The 21,662-nt window shown below is 28.8% G+C and overlaps 1 protein-coding gene across 9 annotated transcripts; it reads right to left on the reverse strand.

The window, feature by feature from the left end:
- Positions 1–3: 3 nt before the first annotated feature.
- On the reverse strand, positions 4–20,537 carry LOC119610288 (pantothenate kinase 3-like). Of its 9 annotated transcripts, none has more exons than XM_037965428.1 (9): positions 19,707–19,792; positions 14,281–14,696; positions 11,039–11,217; positions 3,906–4,079; positions 3,716–3,834; positions 3,525–3,650; positions 3,286–3,462; positions 3,087–3,222; positions 7–974 (listed from the first exon to the last, which is right to left on the reverse strand). In XM_037965428.1, the coding sequence occupies exons 1-9, from the start codon at positions 19,775–19,777 to the stop codon at positions 669–671; spliced, it is 1,704 nt and encodes a 567-aa protein (XP_037821356.1). In that variant the 5' UTR covers positions 19,778–19,792; the 3' UTR covers positions 7–668. The 9 variants fall into 9 exon arrangements, with proteins under 9 accessions (XP_037821361.1, XP_037821356.1, XP_037821352.1 ...); XM_037965424.1 differs by having other exon boundaries at positions 14,281–14,789; XM_037965426.1 differs by having other exon boundaries at positions 14,281–14,789; positions 19,679–19,725.
- Between the last annotated feature and the right edge of the window lie 1,125 nt (positions 20,538–21,662).

Genomic DNA, 21,662 nt, shown 5'->3' on the forward strand with positions numbered 1-21,662 from the left:
TAATTAAAGAAATTTTGTTTAATTTTTCTTCCTTTATTTTTATAAACCTTTTTTTTAATGTTTGTTTTTCTCCATTTTTTAACTTAAACAAGTGCTTTGAAAAAAAGGAAACAATTGAAGTACAAAATTTTCTTAAAAGACATTTTTAAATAAAATTCTTAAATATTATCTTTTTGCTATTATACATATTTTGTTTAAAAAAAGAAACTAAATTTGTGCCATTAAACCTGTCTGTTTGCTGTGTATTTAATAGTTAAATAAATATGTGTGAACAATTCTCTAAAAAAAAACTTATTTACAATCCTTTAAAAGCCAAAAAAAGAAGAGTTTTTGTTTTATAAATAATTGCTGCTAACTAATATACAAATTAAATTTATAGTTAATAATTATTTTGATTTTTTTTGTTTATATAATAATAGTAAGTATAATTAAATGTCTAACAAAGTAAACCCTTTATGAAAACCTATAATTTTTTGATCAACTTTCTTTTTTTTTCTTTCTTTTATATTAAAGTCTTAATTAAGAAACTCAGTGTCAAGAAGAGGAAACAGCGTGCTGGCGTTTAATATGGTTAAAGTTTTCTGTTTTTGTTTTTGTTTTAATTAAAACTAACTTATATAATGCTTAAAACTTAAATAAAGGCACCACTCTTTAAACTAAATTAATAACTATCTTTGAGTTTCAGTTGTCGTTGTTTCTGACGTTGCTGTTGCTGCTGTAGCATCTGTATTATTGACTTCTGTATGCTGCGTTGAAGTAGACGGATCTGTTGCTGTGGGAACTTTATCTGTGGTTTCATTGAGTGCTGCTGCTATTTCACCATTAAATTGTAATAAACAGCCTAAAGCTCCAAAATAGCCTTCATGTTCTAGGAAGAGTCCTTTTAGGGTGCCATTCGACCAGAATTCCATGGCATAGGCCAATAATTTCATGGCTATAGGATTAACACGCAGGAAATTGCCAACAAAAACAACCTAAATGATTAAGAATAAAATGAAATTAAAAGAAAAAATAAGATAATGGATAAGAATAAAAAGAAAAATGAGCTAATACTTTTGATCTTTACTAAAGTCACGTATAGTTTGGGGTCTATGGCCGAGTTTTTAGTTTAAACTAAAGACTATAATCGGTTATACAGTATAGTCTTGTCTAAAGTCCAGACTATAGTTTTGTTTATAGTCCAGACTATAGTCTTGTCTATAGTCCAGAGTATAGTCTTCTTTATAGTCCAGACTATATTATTGTCTATAGTCCAGACTATATTCTTGTCTATAGTCCAGACTATAGTCTTGTCTATAGTCCAGACTATAGTCTTGTTTATAGTCCAGACTATAGTCTTGTCTATAGTCCACACTATAGTCTTGTCTATAGTCAAGACTATAGTCTCATCTATAGTCCAGACTATAGTCTTGTTTATAGTCCAGGCTATAGTCTTGTTTATAGTCCAGACTATAGTCTTGTTTATAGTCCAGACTACAGTCTTGTCGATAGTCCAGACTATAGTCTTGTCTATAGTCCAGACTATAGTCTTGTCTATAGTCCAGACTATAGTCTTGTCTATAGTCCAGACTATAGTCTTGTCTATAGTCCAGACTATAGTCTTGTCTATAGTCTAGACTATAGTCTTGTTTATAGTCCAGACTATAGTCTTGTTTATAGTCCAGACTATAATCTTGTCTATAGTACAGACTATAGTCTTGTCTATAGTCCAGACTATAGTCTTGTCTATAGTCCAGGCTATAGTGTTGCCTATAGTCCAGGCTATATTGTTGTTTATAGTCCAGACTATAGTGTTGCCTATTGTGCTGATTATAGTCTGGTCTATATATAGATTACTCTTGTCTATAATCCAGACTATAGTCTTGTTTATAATCTAGACTATAGTCAAGACTATCGTGTTGTCTATAGTCCACTCTAGTTATGTCCATAGTCCAGACTATAGTGTTGTCTATAGTCCAGACTATAGTGTTGTATATAGTCCAGACTATAGTCTTGTCTATAGTCCAGACTATAGTCTTGTCTATAGTCCAGACTACTCCTGTCTATAGTCCAGTCTTGTCTATAATCCAGACTTTAGTCTTGTTTATTTATAATCCAGACTATAGTCAAGACTATAGTGTTGTCTATAGTCTAAACTGTAGGCTTGTCTATAGTCCAGACTAAAGTCATGTCTATAGTCCAGACTATAGTCTTGTCTATAGTCTACTATAGTCTATAGTAGACTATAGGTAATACTATATATAGTCTATAGTAGACTATATATAGTATTGCCTATAGTCTACTATAGACTATAGTCTTGTCTATAGTCTACTATAGACTATAGTCTTGTCTATAGTCTACTATAGACTATAGTCTTGTCTATAGTCTACTATAGACTATAGTCTTGTCTATAGTCTACTATAGACTATAGTCCAGTCTATAGTCCAGATTATAGTCTTGTCTATAGTCCAGACTACTCTTGTCTATAGTCCTATAGTCCAGACTACTCTTGTTTATAGTCCTATAGTCCAGACTACTCTTGTCTATAGTCCTATAGTCCAGACTACTCTTGTCTATAGTCCAGTCTTGTCTATTATCCAGTCTTTAGTCTGGTCTATAATCCAGACTATAGTCTTGTCTATAATTCAGACTATAGTGTTGTCTAGACTATAGTCTTGTCTATAGTCCATCTCTATTAATCTATTTTTGAGATTATAGCCTAGACTAGCGACTATAGTCTGGTCTATAATTGGGTCTATAGCCTGGTCTTTCGTTTAGCTTATAATCTGTTGCATATTTAAGACATAATAGTCTTTATAAACGGAACTAAACACTTTGATTTTATCCCCTATAGAGAACTGACGTAAATTTCAACGCTATTAAATTATCAATAGATTCCATTCTATATATAAATATATAAAAAAATTTAACCAAAATAATTTAAAATATTCCTAAATAACATTTATCTAAGTTTTAATACGAAAACAAACCTACTTATCTTGCCTTTATTACTCTTTAACCAAGGAAATTCAGATAATAATAAAAAAATTTCCCATAAAACAATATAAACAATAAATGCATAAAAAAATAATTGATTGTATACTAACCTTATCGATTTTTTCATTGAGTGCACACATGCGAGCTATTAAACCAATATTATTGGTTATAGTTACTAAAGTGGCATTGGCAAGATCTTCGCGGGAGACAGAGGCTCGTTTATCTTGTATATGCATTTGGCCAAAGCTTAGAAAAAGAACAAAATGATATTAAAAACAATCAAGTTTAGTTAAATCATTAAATAACTACCTGGAAGCCACTAAATCTCCAGTCAAACCAAAACGATCATAGTCTCCACCATAAATATCACGCACCAATTTATCTACTTTGCGATTATCGCCTTTGGTGGCCAATTGTATGGCCTCTTCAAAAGTAGTGCAGCCTGTTAAAAGGCAACACAAGCCCAGGAATGTACCACCACCCAAACTAAAAGAAAAGAAAAAGTTAATGAAAATTTTGTTAAACTATTTCATAAAACAAAAACCTACCTAGTACCCGATACACGTTTATAGTTATCAGGACCATACACAGCTAATATGGAAACACCAGAGCCCACATTAACCAATATAAAGGGATAAGGTTGAGAAAAATCAAAAGCTTTTTTCTCGCTTTTCCTAAAAATAAGAAATTTAATTACATTTTCATTTATTTTAAATAGTAACTAACCCCCCAAACTTACATTATATCCCGGGCATTTTCATAATAATAACATTCTGTACGATTTTGTATTTCGGAAAATAATATGCCTTTAATTAAAGTATCCAATTCATCAAATTTAGCCAATTTCATATTGACTTGCTGGAATAAAAAAAATTAACAAAAATTTATAATAATTTCATATGTAAAAAAAATATTTCTTACAAACACACCTCACGAAAATCATTTTCAAATTTATAAGCTCCTCCTCCGGTAGCACAGACAGTGGTTACCAATTCAGCCATACCCTTTTGTTTGGCCAGTGATAAAAAGTTACCCATATCTGTGGTTTGAAAACGTATAAAATGCAACGAACCAGTACGTTTACGTATTTCCACATTGTCCATCTAAAAAGATTAAAATTTTCATATAATAAATTCTAATACAAAAATAGATAAGTCAAGGGTTTTGGTTTATACTTATTTGATTTCTGTTGCATATATTTTAATCATATTTATTTATTAATTTTATTCATCATTATTATTTTTATTAAGTTTATTATTATTTTATTTTAATTATTAAATCATTTAAGTCATATTTCGTCAAGTCATTCATACCTCTTTGTATTAGTGGTTCGATTTAAATGAGTTCTTTAAATGATAATGTGTTTTTTTTTTTGTTAAAAAGTCTCAGTCAAACTTGATAAGATTTGTAAGAAATATTTCCATTAGTCTGCAAAATATTTTAACAAATTTTTGGCAATTTTTCTTTATTTTTAAAAAGGTAAATGTTTTGCGATCAATTTTTATAAAAACAAAGTCCAATTGTATACAATAGGTATTATCGGATGTGGAGAGTGGACTGTAGACTTGACTATAGATCCATCTATATAGTAATCTCGACCATAGATTATCCTATAGTCTTGAGTATGGATCAATCTGTACTATAGGTCAATCTATAGTCTGGACTATAGATCAGTCTATAGTCTGGACTATAAATCAGTCTATAGTCTGGACTATAGATCAATCTATAGTCTGGACTATAGATCAGCCTATAGTCTGGACTATAGATCAGCCTATAGTCTGGACTATAGATCAGCCTATAGTCTGGACTATAGATCAGTCTATAGTCTCGACTATAGATCAGTCTATAGTCTGGACTATAGATCAATCTATAGTCTGGACTATAGATCAATCTATAGTCTGGATCTAGATCAGACTATTATCTGGACCCTAGATCAGTCTATAGTCTGGTCTATAGATAAATCTATAGTCTGGTCTATAGATAAATCTATAGTCTGGACTATAGTTCAGTCTATAGTTTGGACAAAAGTTTAATCTATAGTCTGGACTATTGATCAGTCTATAGTCTGGACTCTAGATCAGTCTATAGTCTGGACTATAGATCAGCCTATAGTCTGGATTATAGATCAGTCTATAGTCTGGACTATAGATCAGTCTATAGTCTGGACTATAGATCAGTCAATAGTCTGGACTATAGATCAGTCTATAGTCTGGACTATAGATCAGTCTATAGTCTGGACTGTAGATCAGTCTATAGTCTGGACTATAGATCAGCCTATAGTCTGGACTATAAATCAGTCTAAAGTCTGGTCTATAGATAAATCTATGATCTGGTCTATAGATAAATCTATAGTCTGGACTATAGATAAATCTATAGTCTGGACTATAGTTCAGTCTATAGTTTGGACTAAAGTTTAATCTATAGTCTGGACTATTGATCAGTCTATAGTCTGGACTCTAGATCAGTCTATAGTCTGGACTATAGATCAGCCTATAGTTTGTACTATAGATCAGTTTGTAGTCTGGACTATAGATAATTCTATAGTCTGGACTATAGATAATTCTATAGTCTGGACTATAGATAATTCTATAGTCTGGACTATAGGTAATTCTATAGTCTGGACTATAGATAATTCTATAGTCTGGACTATAGATAATTCTATAGTCTGGACTATAGATAATTCTATAGTCTGGATTATAGATAATTCTATTGTCTGGACTATAGATAATTCTATAGTCTGGACTATAGATAATTCTATAGTCTGGACTATAGATAATTCTATAGTCTGGACTATAGATAATTCTATAGTCTGGATTATAGATAATTCTATTGTCTGGACTATAGATAATTCTATAGTCTGGACTATAGATAATTCTATAGTCTGGACTATAGATAATTCTATAGTCTGGACCATAGATCAGTCTACAGTCTGCACTATAGATTAGTCTATAGTCTGGACTATAGAATTGTCAATAGTTTGGACTATAGAACAATAGTATAGACTACAGATCAGTTTATAGTCTTGACTGTAGAACAGTCCATAGTCTGGACTGTAGAACAGTCTATAGTTTTGACTATAGATCAATTTAAAGTCTAGACTGTAGATCAGTATGTAGTCTGAACTAAATATCGTTTTATAATTTGGAGTATAGATCAGGCTATAGATTAGATCAGTATATAATCAGGGTCATAGACCAATCCACAGTCTTCAGTCTCGACTACAAATCAGTCTCTATTCTACAGTTTACTCTCTGTTTATAACCTTTGGTATAGAGTAGACTATAGTCTTCGCTATAGACTCGACTAGAAGAGTCTGTCTATATTACAAATTATATAACAAACTAGATCAGTATATAGCCAAGATTATAGAGCAATCCACAGTCTCCAGTCTCTACTATAAATCAGTCTCTATTCTGCAGTTTACTGTCTGCAATGTTGATAAGTTTATAAGTCTTCGCTATAGACTCGACTATAGAAGAGTCTGTCTATATTACAAAGTATAAACTAGCATTCTAATAACATTTTGAACTTTACCCTAACTTTTTTCTCTAAATTTATCATTAACATCATTTTAATTATCGCTTCCAAAAAAGTTATTAAAAGCTGTTTAAGGTTAAAACCTCAGCCGTAAACATAAGTGTTATTTCTTTCATTGAGTTTAGAAAACAAAAGTATGTACAAACATCTAAAATAGTTTAAAAACCCCTCATTTTTTAAAATAACTAAATAAATATGCAAATAAAATTATTTAATAATAACTAAAGTAAAGAAAAAATCAAGCTCATTGCCCTGGCTAGTTTTTTTTTAGGCGAACGTAATTATATTTATTTATTATTTAAAAACAATTTGGAGTCTTTACATTTAGGAATTCATATATTACTGACGTTAGCAAAACCTCAAAACACTGTCGTTCGTCATATTCATTCATTTATACACACATATTCAAATGGACAAAATTCCCTGTGTACTGTTTGCTATAAGTTTTTGTTTAAAAATAATTGTTGTTATGTACTTAATAAATTTAAATAAAGTATCAAAGTCTCAGCTTTTGTATTGTATTTAAGCAAGTTTAAGGGTTAGCAAGCTAATTTGTTAAAGAATATACTTTTTTTCTATAAATTAAATCGCATGTGCTGAAAAACAATTGAAATTGTACTTTATAATTTTTACAAAATTTATAGAGAATTGCATGAAAAGACTCTATGGAATCTAGAGAATTAGCGAAATAGTTTTTAATAGAATTTTAAAGCAATCATTCAGTTTTATTTTGGTACGAAATTCTTATTTTAAAACAAAATCTTCATTTTGGTACAAATTCCTAATTGGGTACGAAATCTTCATTTTAGTACAAAAACTTAGTTGGGATAGAAAATCCTTATTTGGTACAAATCTTAATTTTGGTACAAATTCCGAAACTGATACAAAAACTACATTTTGGTAAAAAAAACTTATTTGTGATCGGAAATCTTTATTTGGTACAAAATCCTCAATTTAGTCCTCCTTTCATGATTAATAATAGCATTTCCCTTTTGAGAGTAAAACCAACTTAAAACAACATATTTTTTTGTAAACTCCCTATAAACAAAACTGCACTCCCTAACATTCAAATTCAAATAAAAACGACAACTAATGAGCATTTACAAAAAAAAAAAAAAATATATAACAAACAATTGATTTGAATAAAATTTCTAACGTATTTATTTTGGCTTTACACGAAGGTCAAGTTAACACGTTTTATAATTTAACAAGTTTATTTTAAACAAAGTATTAAACAATAAAAAAAAGTAAATAAATAAATACAAAACACGCAAATTACAACATTTCGAAATGCAAACTTTTGAATTTTTTTTAAAATTATGAATTAAAAAAAAAAAAACAAAAATGAAAGAAAGAAACAAATAAAATCACAAACTAGACTTTGTACTAAACTAAAACAAAAACTCTGGTAACAAAAGCACTCTTTTTCTCCCTCTCTCTCTTTCTCTTTCTGATACTCTTTAGCAGGCATGGAAAATAGAAATTTTGAAATAGTAGGAACTTCTAACAAAAAGAGTACTTTTTTGGATTTAAAAGTACTAAACCAGTTTTGCACTATACTAAAGACTAGACTTTAATCTAAATCAGATTTTAGATTAGATTATAGACTAGATTACAGACTAGACTACAGACTAGAATATAGACTAGACTACAGACTAGAATATAGACTAGACTACAGACTAGACTATAGTGAGATTGTAGAGTAGACTATAGACTAGACTAGACTAGACTATAGACTAGACTAGACTATAGACTAGACTATAGACTAGACTATAGACTAGACTATAGACTAGACTATAGACTAGACTATAGACTAGACTATAGACTAGACTATAGACTAGACTATAGACTAGACTATAGACTAGACTATAACTAGACTATAGACTAGACTATAAACTAGACTATAAACTAGACTATAATCTAGACTATAGACTAGACTATAGACTAGACTATAAACCAGACTATAGACTAGACTATAGACTACACTATAACTAGACTATAGACTAGACTATAGACTATACTATAAACTAGACTATAGACTAGACTATAGACTAGACTATAGACTAGACTATAGACTAGACTATAGACTAGACTATAGACTAGATTATAGACTAGACTGTAGACTAGAATATAGACTAGACTATAAACTAGACTATAGACTAGACTATAGACTAGACTATAACTAGACTATAGACTAGACTATAGACTAGACTATAGACTAGACTATAGACTAGACTATAGACAGACTATAGACTAGACTATAGACTAGACTATAGACTAGACTATAGACTAGACTATAGACTAGACTATAGACTAGACTATAGACTAGACTATAGACTAGACTATAGACTAGACTATGACTAGACTAGACTAGACTAGACTAGACTATAGACTAGACTATAGACTAGACTATAGACTAGACTTAGACTAGACTATAGACTAGACTATAGACTAGACTATAGACTAGACTATAGACTAGACTATAGACTAGACTATAGACTAGACTATAGACTAGACTATAGACTAGACTATAGACTAGGACTATAGACTAGACTATAGACTAGACTATAGACTAGACTATAGACTAGACTATAAACCAGACTATAGACTAGACTATACTATAAACTAGGACTATAGACTAGACTATAGACTAGACTATAGACTAGACTATAGACTAGACTATAAACTAGACTATAGACTATACTATAGACTACTATACTAGACTATAGACTAGACTATAGACTAGACTATAGACTAGACTATAGACTAGACTATAGACTAGCCTATAGACTAGACTATAGACTAGACTATAGACTAGACTATAGACTAGACTATAGACTAGACTATAGACTAGACTATAGACTAGACTATAGACTAGACTATAGACTAGACTATAGACTAGACTATAGACTAGACTATAGACTAGACTATAGACTAGACTATAGACTAGACTATAGACTAGACTATAGACTAGACTATAGACTAGACTATAGACTAGACTATAGACTAGACTATAGACTAGACTATAGACTAGACTATAGACTAGACTATAGACTAGACTATAGACTAGACTATAGACTAGACTATAGACTAGACTATAGACTAGACTATAGACTAGACTATAGACTAGACTATAGACTAGACTATAGACTAGACTATAGACTAGACTATAGACTAGACTATAGACTAGACTATAGACTAGACTATAGACTAGACTATAGACTAGACTATAGACTAGACTATAGACTAGACTATAGACTAGACTAGACTACTAGACTATAGACTATAGACTAGATATAGACTAGACTATAGACTAGACTATAGACTAGATATAGACTAGACTATAGACTAGACTATATACTAGACTATATACTAGACTATAAACCAGACTATAGACTAGACTATAGACTACACTATAAACTAGACTATAGACTAGACTATAGACTATACTATAAACTAGACTATAGACTAGACTATAGACTAGACTATAGACTAGACTATAGACTAGACTATAGACTAGACTATAGACTAGATTATAGACTAGACTGTAGACTAGAATATAGACTAGACTATAAACTAGACTATAGACTAGACTATAGACTAGACTATAAACTAGACTATAAACTAGACTATAGACTAGACTATAGACTAGACTATAAACTAGACTATAGACTAGACTATAGACTAGACTATAGACTAGACTATAGACTAGACTATAGACTAGACTATAGACTAGACTATAGACTAGACTATAGACTAGACTAGACTATAGACTAGACTATAGACTAGACTATAGACTAGACTATAGACTAGACTAGACTAGACTATAGACTAGACTATAGACTAGACTATAGACTAGACTATAGACTAGACTATAGACTAGACTATAGACTAGACTATAGACTAGACTATAGACTAGACTATAGACTAGACTATAGACTAGACTATAGACTAGACTATAGACTAGACTATAGACTAGACTATAGACTAGACTATAGACTAGACTATAGACTAGACTATAGACTAGACTATAGACTAGACTATAGACTAGACTATAGACTAGACTATAGACTAGACTATAGACTAGACTATAGACTAGACTATAGACTAGACTATAGACTAGACTATAGACTAGACTATAGACTAGACTATAGACTAGACTATAGACTAGGCTATAGACTACACTATAGACTAGACTAGACTATAAACTAGACTATAGTCTAGACTGTAGACTACACTATAGACTACACTTTAGGCTACACTTTAGACTACACTATAGACTAGTCTATATTCTAGATTATTGACTAGAATATGGACTAGACTGTAGACTTCGCTACAGCCTACATATAGTCTAGACGATAGACTACTATGTGTGCTATTTATCAAAAGTTTGCAAGTTAGAAAAAGTACCAAAAATGTCATGGAAGTACCAGCGCATTTCTCGATTTAAAAAAGTACTAAAGTACTTAGTTTTCCATTCCTGCTCTTTAGCTTTAATAAATTGCTTTGTTTATTTTTTACTCACCTGTAAATGTGTATCTCTATGACCTGTTTTGCCATAGGCTGAATTTTTAGTTAAATAACGTCTAATGCTTCTTAAACTTTCGGCCTCTTGATCTTGTTCATCGGGTGTAATATCTTTGGGTTCAAAATACACCAATTTCGTTAAAGTGCCACCGATATCCATGCCAAACCAGGGCATAGCTAAAAAAGAAAAAGAGAAAATAAAATTAAATTAATGTTTTTGTTTATAAAATTAATGTAAGAAAAAAACAATTGTTTTGTTTTTTTTTAAAGATTTCAATTAAAATTTTGTACCTGTTTCTATTAGTTCTTGCAACATTGTTTGAGTCGTCGTTGTGTTCGTGTTCGTCGCTGTACACATGTTTAGTCTTTAAATGTTAGTTAACTATGATTTGTTTTGTTTTATTTTGTATATAGAAAGACTATAATAGTAGTAGATTTTTTGATTCCTTGCGTAATAAAATTTCCACTAGACCGACCTTATCTAGCCATGTCTCTTCAAAACTCACTCTTTACTAGCAAGCACACACACACACGCCAACAATAGTTTTTGAATGCTCAATATAATTTTTTTTAATTTGTTGTTGTTTTTTTCAAATGGCGCGTACCTCACTAGTGAGTAGTGTACGTGAGTTTGTATTTGTTGTCGGTTTTCTAACGCTGTTTAACAATAATAATAATAAACAAATAACAGGCGATTTTATAAATATACATATAAATTAGAAATCTGTTGAAGATCGTTTTTAAAATTTAAAAGTTATATTTAGCTTTTGCTTTGTTTTAAATATTGCACTCTTTCTTTATTTTCTTTTTTTTTGGTTAGAAAAAAAAAACACTATATTTGTTCTAGACGGAAATAATATTCTATTCTAATATCTTAACTGAATTATTAATAGTTGATGTTGTTGTTATTGTTAGTTTAACAATCTTGTTGCTTATTGAACGCGGGGTTTTTATAATTAACTAATAAAAAATTATACACTTTTTCTAATAAGCGCATATATTACTTATCATACGACGTTTGGGGCCAAATTATTGCCACAGCTATAGCGTTTTTTTTTTAAATTATTACTTAAATTGATCATGTTTGTAGTGTGTGTTTGATTTAATATTAAATGCGAGGGAAGTTTGTAAAGTGTAGACATAAAGTATAAGTAGTAAAACTATAATAGTTATATTATTCATAACAATCTGCACTTTCAAACCTATAAAACATTACGTTGGTTTACTAAGAACTCTGTCAGGTTTCAATTGTGTGGTGTGATATACGCCTTGCGTCTTCGCTTTTGGGAACACGAAATCTTGCTCGCCACGGTTGCTACCTTGCCATGCTCGGGCAGCTTAATAAGTACTTTAACATAAGTCAAGATGCTAGTTTCGAAATGCAACTATCCGAATTAGGCTTCCCATATCTGTAGAATCTTTTGGTTTAGCGACAATATCATGTAGATTATCTCGGATATCTATCTATCTATCTATCTATCTATCTATCTATCTATCTATCTATCTATCTATCTATCTATCTATCTATCTATCTATCTATCTATCTATCTATCTATCTATCTATCTTATATCTATCTATCTATCTATCTATCTATCTATCTATCTATCTATCTATCTATCTATCTATCTATCTATATATCTATCTATATATCTATCTATCTATCTATCTATCTATCTATCTATCTATCTATCTATCTATCTATCTATCTATCTATCTATTTATCTATCTATTTATCTATCTATCTATCTATCTATCTATCTATCTATCTATCTATCTATCTATCTATCTATCTATCTATCTATCTATCTATCTTCTATCTATCTATCTATCTATCTATCTATCTATCTATCTATCTATCTATCTATCTATCTATCTATCTATCTATCTATCTATCTATCTATCTATCTATCTATCTATCTATCTATCTATTTATCTATCTATTTATCTATCTATCTATCTATCTATCTATCTATCTATCTATCTATCTATCTATCTATCTATCTATCTATCTATCTATCTATCTATCTATCTATCTATCTATCTATCTATCTATCTATTTAGCAATCTATCTATCTATCTATCTATCTATCTATCTATCTATCTATCTATCTATCTATCTATCTATCTATCTATCTATCTATCTATCTATCTATCTATCTATCTATCTATCTATCTGTCTATCTGTCTATCTGTCTATCTATCTATCTATTCTATCTACTATCTATCTCTATCTATCTATCTATCTATCTATCTATCTATCTATCTATCTATCTATCTATCTATCTACTATCTATCTATCTATCTATCTATCTATCTATCTACTATCTATCTATCTATCTTATCTATCTATCTATCGATCTATCTATCTATCTATCTATCTATCTATCTATCTATCTATCTATCTATCGATCTATCTATCTATCTCTATCTATCTATCTATCTATCTATCTATCTATCTATCTATCTATCTATCTATCTATCTATCTATCTATCCATATCTATCTATCTATCTAATCTTCTATCTATCTATCTATCTATCTATCTATCTATCTATCTATCTATCTATCTATCATCTACTATCTTATCTATCTATCTATCTATCTATTTATATATCTATCTATCTATCTATCTATCTATCTATCTATCTATCTATTTATCTATCTATCTTCATTAAGCCATCAGTAGATTTGCATAAATGTTTGGAGCTCGCTGTAGGAAAAATATAACATTTTATTACAAAAACTTGTGCAAATGTCAATTTTAATGACAGATTTAAAACTTTTATAGCAAAATTTAAATTTCGGTACAAAGTTTCAATTTCATTGCAATTTAAGTACAAAATTTTAATTTTATTACAAATTAAGTACAATTTTAAACACACTTTTTTAGTTGTAATTGAATTTACTTTTGTTTAAAAAAACGTTTTCCTTCTAAATACCAACATTTAACAGCCTACCTTCCTATTACCAATCTATTTGCAAATGTATAAGTATGATTTTAAAATTCACGGTGATAATATTAATATTAATAAATATTGTAGGTGCTATAATCTCTTATCAATCAAATGCTTGGTGTTAGAATGGTCAGCAAAAAAAAAACAAAAACTTAAACAAAAAAATCCCAGAGGCGTGCAGGGATAAAAGGGGGATCTAGGTTTTCATTAACAAATTTCCTTTTTTTTAGATAATTTTTATTAAAACTTATCTAATCTTAAGTATAACACTTAATATAAAACTTACACAAAATTTCTTGCTCCTCTAAGGGTAGATTGCTGTCGTCCCCTTCAACATTTTCTAGATTATTTTTTATAATTTTATCACTTTCTTTTAATTGAACTTGATCTTTGAGTATTAGAGGTGGTGTTGGCTGTTGTTGTTGTTGTTGTTGGTCATTGTTTAAATTATCTTTTTTATTAGTTGAGTCTAAAACCAACTTATCTTTTGTATTGGCAATAGTACTGTTGGGATTATTTGTATTGGAGGAGTTTTTATTATGAGAATTACGTGATTTAATATTTTGTGTATTATTATTTTGATGAGCCAATTTCCAGGCACTACGCCAGGAATTGCGTTTTCTTTGTAAAGTAGGCGGCATTATGGTGGGCATGGGCACTACCAAAGAAGACTTTTTATCACCGTTATTATTAGCATTTGCACTGGGTTGTAATTTAAATATTTTCAGATTAATGGAATACTTGCAATTATCACGATTAGGTTGTTTCATATTTTTGTGTGTTTTTTTGGATTTTCTTAAAGAATTTTTTATAATTTTATAAAAAAATTTAATAATTTTTAATAAAATTTAAATAAATATCACAGTTTTCTTTTAAGATTTCTATAAAGGTTTTGGAAAATATTATTTGTTATATATTTTTTAATTAAACTAAAACATTTCTTTTAAATTTAGCGTTTAAATTGTTTTTATTTAAGATTTATTTAATAAAATTTGTAACATTTGTTTTTGTTGATTTTGTTTATGGAACACTCTTAAACTTAAAAAGCGTCTGCTGGGCCAGCCAACGTTTAGCCAACTAAACAACGAACGCTGTTAGAAAAAGTTATTTGAATAGAATTTCAAAATTCCAGCAACGAGCGTCGTCTAAACGATGATCGTCTGATTATTGTCGCAAGACCTTATTAACATACTAGAGTTTAGCAAAAAAAAACAAAAAGCGTGAAGAAAAAACAAGCTGAAATAGCAACAACTAACTCTGCTCAAAGCAGCTTAAAGATTAGCCCCTATAATGCCATAGAGACAGTTTCATGCAAGAGAAATTTCGTTTAAATTTCAAAAAAGTGGCGAGAGTTAAAAAGAGTGCTTTTCGTTACATATAAAATAGCTAAAAGAATTCATATGGAAAAAAGCATGGCTGCCAGGTGTTTATATGTACATAATAATACTAGACTATGTAAATTGTCTTTAGCTTCCAAACTATTTATCTATTATTCATTGTTTAACATAAAGTGGGGCTGGCGGTTTTTATACTCTTTCTTCTCTATTTTGATACATATATGACGTTTTGAATACTCTCAGTGTGTTCGACTAGTGGATCAGTTTGTTTTTAGGTTTTTTGTTTATTTTTTCCATTATTATTGTTATTATTTTAATGGTTTTTTGTCTTGCAAACGAGTTTGCTTGTTATTGACATAGTGGCTTTAATATTATTTTAATATTAAATCATTTATTTAAATGTCTGCTACTGCTGTTGCTTGCTGCTTAGCAATTTTTTTTTTTTAGTTGAAATTTATATCATGTAATAATTTCCGCCAAAAATAAAGCCATAATACAAATAATAGAGAAATTAACCACAAAAATACCTGCCTTGTTTAGTTAATTGTCGCAGATTTAAATGCACCATTTTTTTGTTTATATTTCAAGTCTATATTTTCTTACTTTTTTGTTGAAATTTTTTGGTTTTTGTCTAAAGTTTTTGACTTAAACGTAACATTTACAACATAACAGCAAATCAAAATTGTTTATAAATATTTTCATATTTTCATTTTCTTTTTGTTTTCACGTGTTTTTCTTGTTTATGTATTGCATAATAAATATATTTTCATATTTGGCTATGCTATTATAAAATTTATGTTCATATACAAGTTGGTTTAACCATAAAATTTATAAAAAGGCGGGCAATTTAAATTTATATTAAAGATACTTTTCCTAGCGAAAACTATAAACTATGGACTAAACTAGACTATAGGCTAGACAATAGAATAGACTATAGACTAGAAAATAGACAAAATTGTGTACCAAACTTTAGACTAGAGACTACACTAGAATAAAGACTACACTATATACCGGACTACAGACTAGACTATACACTAGAATAGATACTAGACCAAACTATATCCTAGATTATACACTAAACTGATTATAGACTAGATTATAGACCAAATTATAGACTAAACTACAGACTACACTAGACTATAGATTAAACTATAGACTAGATCAGAGAAGCTCAATATGGCCGTGTCATAGCACGCGTGATAGGGTAAGAAAATTCTGCTGACGCTAAGTTGATACACATACACTACAAGTTTAATTCTTCTTCTTTTTATAATGAGCAATATCAGTTGGTTTGCTCTCAACTTGAAAAACAAAATCAAATCAGTTGCTGATCAGCACTTGTCAAAGCAAGATCTGTGTGCGACGTTTTTAAAATACACACAGAAATACAACAACAAAATTTTGAGAAAGCCGAATGAATGTAGGAGAACATGAGAGAACAGTTGATAGTTTTTTATATATAGACGTTGCTATACGCTGGCTGTCAAAATCCATAATAAATATTTGACAGTTAGCATATACTTTATAGTTTGTAGTCATTTTATTAGTATACTTTTATTTTGAATTGAACTCTGTTCTCTGCTGCTTTACCAACACAAATAAAACTATGGTAGTCTATGGTAGTATGTGTTTGAGCACCACTGGACTAGATTATAGACTATAGACAAGACTATACACTAGACAATAGACTAGACTATAGACTAAATTATAGACTAGGCTATAGACTAGACTATAAACTAGACTAGACTATAGACTAGGCTATAGACTAGACTATAGACTAGACTATAGACTAGATTATAGACTAGACTAGACTATAGACTAGACTATAGACTAGACTATAGACTAGACTATATACTAGACTATGGACTAGACTATAGACTAAACTATAGACTAGACTATAGACTAGACTATAGACTAGACTATAGACTAGACTATAGACTAGACTATAGACTAGACTATAGACTAGACTATAGACTAGACTATAGACTAGACTATAGACTAGACTATAGACTAGACTATAGACTAGACTATAGACCAGACTATAGACTAGACTATAGACTAGACTATAGACTTGACTATAGACTAGACTATAGACTAGACTAGACTAGACTATAGACTAGACTATAGACTAGACTATAGACTAGACTATAGACTAGACTATAGACTAGACTATAGACTAGACTATAGACTAGACTATAGACTAGACTATAGACTAGACTATAGACTAGACTATAGACTAGACTATAGACTAGGACTATAGACTAGACTATAGACTATAGACTAGACTATAGACTAGACTATAGACTAGACTATAGACTAGACTATAGAATAGACTATAGACTAGACTATAGACTAGACTATAGACTAGACTATAGACTAGACTATAGACTAGACTATAGACTAGACTATAGACTAGACTATAGACTAGACTATAGACTAGACTATAGACTAGACTATAGACTAGACTATAGACTAGACAAGACTATAGACTAGACTATAGACTAGACTATAGACTAGACTATAGACTAGACTATAGACTAGACTATAGACTAGACTATAGACTACTATAGACTAGACTATAGACTAGACTATAGACTAGACTATAGACTAGACTATAGACTAGACTATAGAAACTAGACTATAGACTAGACTATGGACTAGACTAGACTGTAGACTAGACTATAGACTAGACTATAGACTAGACTATAGACTAGACTATAGACTAGACTATAGACTAGACTATAGACTAGACTATAGACTAGACTATAGACTAGACTATAGACTAGACTATAGACTAGACTATAGACTAGACTATAGACTAGACTATAGACTAGACTATAGACTAGACTATAGACTAGACTATAGACTAGACTATAGACTAGAATATAGACTAGACTATAGACTAGACTATAGACTGGACTATAGACTAGACTATAAACTAGACTATTGACTAGACTATAGACTAAACTATAAACTAGACTATCGATTAGACTAGACTATATACTAGACTAGAATCTAGACTATATATACAATTTTAGTACAAAATTTCAATTTTAGTAAAAAATTTTAATTTTAGTACAAAATTTTAATCTTAGTACAAAATTTCATTTATAGTACAAAATTTTAATTTTAGTACAAAGTTTCAATTGTAGTACAAAATTCAAAATTTTAATTTTAGTACAATATTTTAATTTAGTACAAAATTTTAATTTTAGTATAAAATTTTAATTTTAGTACAAAATTTAAATTTTAGTACCAAATTTTAATTTTAGTACAAAATTTCAATTTTAGTACAAAATTTCAATTTTATTACAAAATTAGAATTTTAGTACAAAATTTCAATTTTAGTACAAAATTTTAATTTTAGTACAAAATTTCAATTTTAATACAAAATTTAAATTTTAGTACAAAATTTGAATTTTAGTACAGTTTGAATTTTAGTAGAAAATTTAGAATTTAGTACAAAATTTAAATTTTAGTACAAAATTTAAATTTTAGTACAAAATTTCAATTTTAGTACAAAATTTAAAATTTAGTACAAAATTTAGAATTTAGTACAAAATTTCAACTTTAGTACAAAATTTCAACTTTAGTACAAAATTTATATTTTGTTCTAAGTTTAATACATAATTTAAATTTTAGTACAAAATACACAATTTAAAACTTTTCAAAATACAAAATATCACTTTTAGTACAGAACTTTAATTTTATGAAAAAATTTCCATTTTGGTATAAAATTTCCACTTAAGTACAAATCATTTCTAAATTTAATTCAAATAAAAATAAATAAAAGTTTTAGTACATAATTTTAATTTTGGTACAAATTTATGTACAAATCTGCATGTTAAAGGATAATTTTAGAAGTTTTTGCAAAGTTTTAACTTATTTCATTTATTTTTTCAAATATTCACAACATAATCTCGTTTTGCTAATCACTTAATTAGTTGGTTTTTATTTGTAGCAACAAAAACTTTAAAATAAACAAACATTTCACTTAAAAATATAATTTTTGTTTATAAATATTTTGGGCAATAATTGTTTATTATTGCTTCCAAGTATAAAAAATCTCTTTCTTTTGATTGTTACTTGGAAATCATCACACAACTGGAAGTTCACTTTCATTGGAATTCACAACAGTTATAAAATTATCTCTTTTTTATAAAACCGGCAAAAGAAACTTTTGTTTTTTAATAGATTTTATGTAAAATTTTCCAAAACTTTTTAGTCATAAATCAACGCGTGATATAGTTAAAAACTTAGTAATATTTGTATAGTTTATTATGTACAATATAAAGAAGAACTGATAAAAAAAAACTACAACCACACCACAACTTATTTTAGATATACTTTTCATGTATAACAGTACGATACACACTCATTTGCCTCTAGTGCCAAAAAGAAAACAGAAAACACATGTAGATGATGACAAGTGCCTGCTGACTGCATATCAGGCGACTTTTTTTATCCAAAATATAATAAATCTTTTGTTTTTGTAATGAAAATTTCAATGTTAATGTCAATTTATGAAATGTTAACTAAATATCAAACACTAGTTTAAGATATTTTAACTAAATAGGAAATAAAACAAGTAAAACAAACAAAGTAAACACCCACCTTTGGCCAATTGTCTCTTGAGAGAAGCAGCATCCTCAGCAGATTGTTGTGACGACATAATTCTTGCTTTTGTGTGTGATCACCTGAATATGAAATGTTTGCCTAGAGTGGTATATTTCTTCTTCCTAATTACTGTTGCATACAGTATTTTCTTTGTAATACTTTTTCTTTTTTATCTTTATTAATTATTATTTATGATGAATCAGCTTGTTTCGAGACCCACTATCCAAATCAAAACACTCGTCAAAAAAAGATCTGTATCTGTTGCGTAGCAATTTGAACAGCAGCAATAAAAGAAAATTATAAATTGCAAACAGGAATACCAGCAGACAGTCAAACCAATTGATGAAATGTAGGAAGAAATAAAGCAAAATACTTCTTTTTTTTAACACAAAATATTACGTGGAATGTTTTCTTTTTGGAGGGTGTGTTTGTGTGTATTTGTTAATTTTTCTTTCACTTTATATCTTTTTTATTATTAATTACTGCGGGCCTGTATTAATAATACAAAAAAAACACACAACAACAAACATTTAGACAATTTTTTTATAATAATCACAAGCTGTGGTAACTTTTTCTATACTAGAAAAAGAATTGCAGTGAAAGCAGCTGTCTTTTGCTTAAGATATTTAAACTCTGGCAATGCTGTTGTCAGATGTGTTGCCATTCATTATTTAACAAGACAAAAACAACACTCTTGTTTTGTTTACAAAATTTATACTTAAGATGGCGTTCTGTGGTAGTATACACTCTGTTTAAGAAAAAAGTGTGTGATGGATAAGGAATTTTATGCATATTTTGGGAGATTTTTCTTTTAAATTGTTTATTGAGGTAATTTTGTTAAAAAAAACTTTTTTTATAATAAATAATAATTAAAAAATTGACTAGACCGTAGTTCTAATTATAGACTTGACTATATGAGAGACTATAGACTTGACTTTAGTCCACACTATAGGCTACACTATAATCCAGACTATGTACTGCAATATAGACAAGTATATAATCTAGACTTAAATGTAGACTATAATCCGAACTATAGACTAGACTATAGACTAGACTGTAGACTATACTATAGACTGGACTATAGACTAGACTATATACTAGACTATAGAGTGTACTATATGTAGACTAGGCTGCAGACTAGACTATAGACTAGTCTTAAATTTAAATTTTAAATTTTAGCACAAAATTTCAATTTTAGTACAAAATTTTAATTTTAGAACAAAATTCCAATTTTAGTACAAAATTTCAATTTTTTTTTATTTTTAGTACAAAATTTCAATTTTAGTACAAAGTTTCAATTTTAGTACAAAGTTTCAATTTTAGTACAAAGTTTCAATTTTAATACAAAGTTTAAATTTTAGTACAACATTTTAATTTTAGTACAGAATTTAAATTTTAGTACAAAAGTTTTATTTCAGTACATTGTTTTAATTTTAGTACAAAATTTCAATTTTAATACAAAATTTTAATTTTAGTACAAAATTTTAATTTGAGTACAAAATTTTAATTTTAGTACAAAATTTTAATTTTAGTACAAAATTTCAATTGAGCAAAAATTTTTAATTTTAGTACAAAATTTTATTTTTAGTACAAAATTTCAATTTTAGAACAAAATTTCAATTTTAGTACAACATTTTAATTTTAGTACAGAATTTAAATTTTAGTACAAAAGTTTTATTTCAGTACATTGTTTTAATTTTAGTACAAAATTTTA

This window comes from Lucilia sericata, unplaced genomic scaffold, assembly GCF_015586225.1.
Source record: "Lucilia sericata isolate MDLA Ls3-8-SP2 unplaced genomic scaffold, ASM1558622v1 Contig001149F_arrow, whole genome shotgun sequence".
NCBI classification, from domain to species: domain Eukaryota; kingdom Metazoa; phylum Arthropoda; class Insecta; order Diptera; family Calliphoridae; genus Lucilia; species Lucilia sericata.